At 58.4% G+C, this 7680-nt stretch overlaps 1 protein-coding gene across 1 annotated transcript in view; it reads left to right on the top strand.

Annotated features, from left to right (window-relative positions):
* LOC309362370 (cytoplasmic dynein 2 intermediate chain 2-like) overlaps window positions 1–7680 on the top strand; it is a 29352-nt gene that overhangs the window by 13272 nt on the left and 8400 nt on the right. Inside the window, exons 4-5 of the mRNA XM_081898016.1 lie at window positions 1070–1227; window positions 2581–2690. Of these exons, the coding sequence (XP_081754142.1) occupies window positions 1070–1227; window positions 2581–2690 (268 nt within the window). The remainder of the gene's footprint in view (window positions 1–1069; window positions 1228–2580; window positions 2691–7680) is intronic.

Consider the following 7680-nt stretch of genomic DNA (forward strand, 5'->3'; position numbering starts at 1 on the left):
CCCCATAGATCTTCTCCCCATAGATCTCCTCCCCAGAGTTCTTCCCCCATAGATCTTCTCCCTAGAGATCTTCTCCCCATAGATCTTCCCCCAGAGTTCTTCCCCCCATAGATCTTCCCCCCATAGATCTTCCCCCATAGATCTTCCCCCAGAGATCTTCCCCCATAGATCTTCCCCCCAGAGTTCTTCCCCCCATAGATCTTCCCCCATAGATTCTTCTGCCCATAGATCTTCTCCCCATAGATCTTCCCCCCAGAGTTCTTCCCCCCATAGATCTTTCCCCCAGAGATGATCTCCCCATAGATCTTCCCCCATAGATCTTCTCCCCTAGATCTTCCCACAGAGATCTTCCCCCATAGATCTTCCCCCCATAGATCTTCTCCCCATAGATCTTCCCCCTAGGAATCTTCCCCCAGAGTTCTTCCCCCCATAGATCTTCTCCCCATAGATCATCCTCCCAGGAATCTTCCCCCCATAGATCTTCTCCCCCGAGTTCTTCCCCAGAGATCTTCCCCCAGAGATCTTCCCCTATAGATCCGCTTCCTCTTCCCCCTCCCCATTTCCCCCTCCCCACTTCCTCTTTCTCCTCCCCATTTTCCCTTCCCCACTTCCTTGTCCCCACTCCCCCTTCCTCTTCCCCCCTCCCCACTTCCTCCTCCCCCTCCCCATTTTCCCTTCCCCACTTCCTTGTCCCCACTCCCCCTTCCTCTTACCCTCTCCCCACTTCCTCCTCCCCTCCCCATTCCCCCCTCTCCTCCCCACTTCCTTACCCCTCTGCTTCCTTGTCCCTCCCTATTCCCTCCCACTTCCTCTTCCCCCACCCCACTTATTCTTCTCCGCTTCCTCCTCCCCCTCCCCTTTTCCCCCTCCCCACTTCCCCATCCCCATTTCCCCTCCCCACTTCCTTGTCCCCCCTCCCTTCCTCTTCCCCACTTCCTCTTCCCCTCCCCTCCCCTTCCCCGCTTCCTTATCTCCTCCCCTCTTCCTCTGCCCCCCACTTCCTCCTCCTCTGCCCCCCACTTCCTCCTCCGCCCCCTCCGACTTCCTCTTCCTCTCTCTCTCCCCCCAGATTGGACGACGGCGACTGGGGGGCCGAGAAATCCTACGTCTGCGCCTGGAACCTCGACCGCCGGGCCCCCGACCCCCAGCGCCCCGATCTCGTCCTGGACGCCCCCAGCGCCGCTATGGGGCTGGCCTTCCACCCGCGCCGCCCGCCCGTCATCGCCGGTAGCCCCGCCCACCCTCCCTCGTGGGCGGGACCCTCTTCCTTGCCTCCCTCGGCCAATCAGGCGCCTCTTCCTCTCGCAGTGGGGCTGTTCAGTGGGGAAGTCTAGGTCTGAAGGAAGGGGCGGGTCTTCCTTCCCTTGGCCAATCTGGCGTCTCGTCCCCCCAGTGCCCTCCTGCAGCGGGAGGAAGGGGCGGGTCTTGCGTCCCTCGGCCAATCGGGCGCCTCTCTCGCAGTGGGGCTGTTCAGTGGGGCAATCACTCGGCCAATCCGGTGTCTCTTGTCCCGTCTTCCCCAACCAGATTGGCTCCAGCGGGAAGAAGGGGCGGGTCTTGTGTCCCGTCGGCCAATTGGGCGTCTCTCTTCCTTTCAGTGGGGCTGTTCAGTGGGGAAGTCCTGGTGTGGGGCCAGCAGAAGGGGGCGGGTCTTCCACCCCATCGGCCAATCCGGCGTCTCGTCCCTGCGCTCCCCAACCCCGATTGGCTGCAGCGGGAGGAAGGGGCGGGTCTTGTGTGCCGTCGGCCAATGGGGCGGCTCTCTCCCCTCGCAGTGGGGCTGTTCAGTGGGGCAAGCGGGAGGAAGAGGCGGGTCTTCCATCCCCTCGGCCAATCCGGCCTCTCTCTCCCCAACCCGATTGGCTCCAGTGGGAGGAAGGGACAGGTCTGTGTCCCGTCGGCCAATGGGGCGTCTCCCTCGCAGTGGGGCTGTTCAGTGGGGCAAGCTGGAGGAAGGGGCGGGTCTTCCGTCCCTCGGCCAATCTGGCGCCTCTCTCCCCCAACCCCAATTGTCTCCAGCGGGTGGAAGGGGCGGGTCTTCCCTCCCTCAGCCAATCGGGCGCCTCTCTTCCTTTCAGTGGGGCTGTTCAGTGGGGAAGTCCTGGTCTGGGGCCAGCGGGAGGAAGGGGGCGGGTCTTCCACCCCATCGACCAATCTGGTGTCTCTTTCCCCCCAACCCCAATTGTCTCCAGCGGGAGGAAGGGGCGGGTCTTCCCTCCCTCGGCCACTCCGGCTTCTCTCTTCCTTTCAGTGGGGCTGTTCAGTGGGGCAAGCAGGAGGAAGGGGCGGGTCTTCCGTCCCTAGGCCAATCCGGCGTCTCTCTCCCCAACCCGTTTGGCTCCAGCAGGAGGAAGGGGCGGGTCTTCCCTCCCTCGGCCAATCAGTCGCCTCTCTCTCCTTTCAGTGGGGCTGTTCAGTGGGGAAGTCCTGCTGTGGGGCAAGCGGGAGGAAGGAGTGGGTCTTCCTTCCCTCGGCCAATCCAGCGTCTCTTGCCCCGCCTTCCCCAACCTGATTGCTCCAGCGGGTGGAAGGGGCGGGTCTTCCCTCCCTCAGCCAATCGGCTGCCTCTCTTCCTTTCAGTGGGGCTGTTCAGTGGGGAAGTCCTGGTCTGGGACACTGGCCGGCCAGAAGACCCACTGATCTGGAGGAGCGGCATGACGGACGACTCGCACACGGACCCCGTGTACCAGGTAGGTCAAAAGGGATCAGGTGACCCTTGGAGGGCGGGTCCTCGGCTGACTTCCTGTCGTGTGACCCAGCACAGGAAGTGCGCCTTTCTGTCTTCCTGTTATGTGATGCAGGACGGCTTGCACATATGGTGGGTAAAAAGGGGTCAGGTGACCCGGGGGAGGGCGGGTCCTGTTCTGACTTCCTGTCGTGTGAGCCGGGGGAGGGCGGGTCCTGTTCTGACTTCCTGTCGGGTGACCCGGGGGAGGGCGGGTCCTGTTCTGACTTCCTGTCGTGTGAGCCGGGGAAGGAAGTGTCCTGTTGACTTCCTGTCGTGTGACCCGGGGAAGGAAGTGTCCTGTTGACTTCCTGTCGTGTGAGCCGGGGGAGGGCGGGTTCTGTCTGACTTCCTGTCGTGTGAGCCGGGAAGGAAGTGTCTTGTTGACTTCCTGTCGTGTGAGCCGGGGAAGGAAGTGTCCTGTTGACTTCCTGTCATGTGAGCCAGGGAAGTGTCCTGTTGACTTCCTGTCATGTTACCCGGAGGAGGGCGGGTCCTGTTCTGACTTCCTGTCGTGTGACCCGGGGAAGGAAGTGTCCTGTTGACTTCCTGTCCTGTGACCCGGAGGAGGGCGGGTCCTTTGCTGACTTCCTGTCATGTGAGCCGGGGAAGGAAGTGTCCTGTTGACTTCCTGTTGTGTGAGCCAGAGAAGGAAGCTTCCTGTTGACTTCCTGTCGTGTGAGCCAGGGAAGGAAGTGTCCTGTTGACTTCCTGCCGTGTGAGCCGGGGAAGGAAGTGTCCTGTTGACTTCCTGTCGTGTGAGCCAGGAAAGGAAGTGTCCTGTTGACTTCCTGTCGTGTGAGCCGGGGAAGGAAGTGGCCATTGCTGACTTCCTGTCGTGTGAGCCGGGGAAGGAAGTGTCCTGTTGACTTCCTGTCGTGTGAGCTGGGGAAGGAAGTGTCCTGTTGACTTCCTGTCGTGTGACCCGGGGAAGGAAGTGTCCTGTTCCTGTCATGTGACCCGGGGGAGGGCGGGTCCTGTTCTGACTTCCTGTCGTGTGAGCCGGGGAAGGAAGTGGCCATTGCTGACTTCCTGTCGTGTGAGCCGGGGAAGGAAGTGTCCTGTTGACTTCCTGTCCTGTGAGCCGGGGAAGGAAGTGTTCCTGTTGACTTCCTGTCCTGTGAGCCGGGGAAGGAAGTGTCCTGTTGACTTCCTGTCCTGTGAGCCGGGGAAGGAAGTGTCCTGTTGACTTCCTGTCAGGTGACCCGGGGAGGGCGGGTCCTTTGCTGACTTCCTGTCATGTGAGCCGGGGAAGGAAGTGTCCTGTTGACTTCCTGTCGTGTGAGCCGGGGAAGGAAGTGGCCATTGCTGACTTCCTGTCGTGTGAGCCGGGGAAGGAAGTGTCCTGTTGACTTCCTGTCCTGTGAGCCGGGGAAGGAAGTGTCCTGTTGACTTCCTGTCGTGTGACCCGGGGGAGGGCGGGTCCTGTTCTGACTTCCTGTCATGTGACCCGGGGAATGAAGTGTCCTGTTGACTTCCTGTCATGTGAGGGCGGGTCCTGTTCTGACTTCCTGTCATGTGAGCCGGGAAGGAAGTGTCCTGTTGACTTCCTGTCCTGTGAGCCGGGGAAGGAAGTGTCCTGTTGACTTCCTGTCGTGTGACCCGGCGGAGGGCGGGTCCTCTTCTGACTTCCTGTCATGTGAGCCGGGGAAGGAAGTGTCCTGTTGACTTCCTGTCGTGTGACCCGGAGGAGGGCGGGTCCTGTTCTGACTTCCTGTCCTGTGAGCCGGGGAAGGAAGTGGCCCTTGCTGACTTCCTGTCATGTGATTCGTGAGCTTAATTTCAGTTTAATTTTTCAGTTTAATTCTAGTTTAATTTTTTGGTTCAATTTTTAGTTTAATTTTTTGGTTTAATTTTAGTTTAATTTTTTGGTTCAATTTTAGTTTAATTAATTTTAGTTTAATTTTTTTTGGTTCAATTTTAGTTTAATTTTTAGTTAAACTGAAAAATAAAGCTAACGTTATAGTTTAATTTCTTAGTTTAATTTCAGTTTAATTTTCTGGTTTGGGTTGAATTTTAGTTGAATTTTAAATTAAACTGAAAAATTAAACTTAAATTATAGTTTAATTTCTTAGTTTAATTTCAGTTAAATTTTCTGGTTTGGGTTGAATTTTAGTTGAATTTTAAACTGAAAAATTCAACTAAAATTATAGTTTTTTTTCTTATTTGAATTTTAGTTTACTTTTTTCAGTTTGAAATTCAACTAAAATTCAACTAAAACCAGAAAATTCAACTAAAACCAGAGATCTTCCCCCCAGAGTTCTTCCCCCATAGATCTTCCCCCCATAGATCTTCCCCATAGATCTTCCCCCATAGATCTTCCCCCAGAGTTCTTCCCCCCATAGATTTCCCCCCATAGATCTTCCCCCAGAGTTTTCCCCCCATAGATCTTCTCCCCTAGATCTTCCCCCCATAGATCTTCCCCCATAGATCTTCCCCCAGAGTTTTCCCCCCATAGATCTTCTCCCCATAGATCTTCCCCCATAGATCTTCCCCCAGAGTTTTCCCCCCATAGATCTTCTCCCCATAGATCTTCCCCCCATAGATCTTCTCCCCAGAGTGATCTTCTCCCCAGAGTTCTTCCCCCAGAATTCTTCCCCCTATAGATCTTCCCTCCATAGATCTCCTCATAGATCTCCCCTCTCCCCTCTTCCCCTCCCTGCTTCCTCTTCCCCCTTCCCCCTCCCTTCCTCTTCCCCCTCCCCTTCCTCCTCCCCCTCCCCATTTCCCCCTCCCCACTTCCTCGCCCCTCTGCTTCCTTGTCCCTCCCCATTCCCCTCCCCACTTCTTACTCCCCCTCCCATTTCCCCGTCCCCACTTCCTCTTCCCCCTCCCCACTTCCTTGTCCCCCTCCCTGCGTCCTCATCTCCCCCTCTTCCCCTCCCTTCCCCTCCACCTCCCCCTCCCCACTTCCTCTTCCCCCTCCCCACTTCCTCTCCCCCCGCTCCCTTCCTCTCCCCCCTCCCTATTTCCCCTCCCACTTCTTTGCCCCCTTCCCCCTCCCCTCCCTCTTCCCACTCCCCACTTCCTCTTCCCCCTCCCCACTTCTTCCTCTCCGCTTCCTCCCCCTCCCCATTTCCCTCCCCATTTCCCCCATCCCCACTTCCTCTTCTCCCTCCCCATTTCCCCTCCCCACTTCCTTGTCCCCCATCCCCTTCCTCTTCCCCCACCCCTCTTCCCCCCTCCCCACTTCCTCTTCCTCCTCCCCACTTATTCCTCTCCGCTTCCTCCTCCCCTCCCCATTTCCCCTCCCTATTCCCTCCCCACTTCCTCTCCCCCTCCCCACTTCTTCCTCTCCGCTTCCTCCTCCCCTCCCCATTTCCCTTCCCCACTTCCTCTTCCTCCTCCCCACTTATTCCTCTCCACTTCCTCCTCCCCTTCCATTTCCACTCCCCACTTCCTCTCCCCCATCCCCACTTCCTCTGCCCCCTCCCCATTTCCCCTCCCCACTTCCTTGTCCCCCATCCCCTTCCTCTTCCCCCTCCCCTCTTCCCCCCTCCCCACTTCCTCTTCCTCCTCCCCACTTATTCCTCTCCGCTTCCTCCTCCCCCTCCCCATTTCCCCCCCACTTCCTACTCCCCCTCCCCATTTTCCCCTCCCACTTCCTCCTCCCCTCCTGATTTCCCCTCCCCACTTCCTCTCCCCCATCCGCACTTCCTCTTCCCTCTCCCCACTTCCTCGCCCCTCTGCCTCCTTGTCCCTACCCATTCCCCTCCCCACTTCCTCCTCCCCCTCCCCATTTTACCCTCCCCACTTCTCCCTCCCCATTTCCCCTCCCCACTTCCTTGTCCCCCATCCCCTTCTTCCCCCTCCCCTCTTCCCTCCTCCCCACTTCCTCTTCCTCCTCCCCACTTATTCCTCTCCGCTTCCTCCCCCCCTCCCCATTTCCCCCTCCCTATTCCCCTCCCCACTTCCTCTTCCCCCTCCCCTCTTCCCCCTCCCCACTTCTTCCTCTCCGCTTCCTCCTCCCCCTCCCCATTTCCCCTCCCCACTTCCTTGTCCCCCATCCCCTTCCTTTTCCCCCTCCCCTCTTCCCCCCTCCCCACTTCCTCTTCCCCCTCCCCACTTATTCCACCTCCGCTTCCTCCTCCCCCTCCCCATTTCCCCCTCCCCATTCCCCTCCCCACTTCCTACTCCCCCTCCCCACTTCCTCTCCCCCGCTCCCTTCCTCTTCCCCCTCCCTATTTCCCCTCCCCACTTCTTTGCCCCCTTCCCCCTCCCCTCCCTCTTCCCCACTCCCCACTTCCTCTTCCCCCTCCCCACTTCTTCCTCTCCGCTTCCTCCTCCCCTCCCCATTTCCCTCCCCATTTCCCCCATCCCCACTTCCTCTTCTCCCTCCCCATTTCCCCTCCCCACTTCCTTGTCCCCCATCCCCTTCCTCTTCCCCCACCCCTCTTCCCCCCTCCCCACTTCCTCTTCCTCCTCCCCACTTATTCCTCTCCGCTTCCTCCTCCCCTCCCCATTTCCCCTCCCTATTCCCTCCCCACTTCCTACTCCCCCTCCCCATTTTCCCCTCCCACTTCCTCCTCCCCCTCCCTGATTTCCCCTCCCCACTTCCTCTCCCCCATCCCCACTTCCTCTTCCCTCTCCCCACTTCTTCCTCTCCGCTTCCTCCTCCCCTCCCCATTTCCCCATTCCCCTCCCCACTTCCTACTCCCCCTCCCCACTTCTCTTCCTCCTCCCCACTTATTCCTCTCCGCTTCCTCCTCCCCATTTCCCCCCCACTTCCTACTCCCCCTCCCCATTTTCCCCCCACTTCCTCCTCCCCCTCCTGATTTCCCCTCCCCACTTCCTCTTCCCCCTCCCCTCTTCCCCCTCCCCACTTCTTCCTCTCCGCTTCCTCCTCCCCCTCCCCATTTCCCCATTCCCCTCCCCACTTCCTACTCCCCCTCCCCAATTAAACTGAAATTAAACTAAGAAATTAAACTATAATGTTAGTTTAATTGTAGTTTCAT

This window comes from Podarcis melisellensis (genome assembly GCF_964234715.1).
Source record: "Podarcis melisellensis genome assembly, chromosome: Z".
In the NCBI taxonomy this organism is placed as follows: Eukaryota; Metazoa; Chordata; class Lepidosauria; order Squamata; family Lacertidae; genus Podarcis; species Podarcis melisellensis.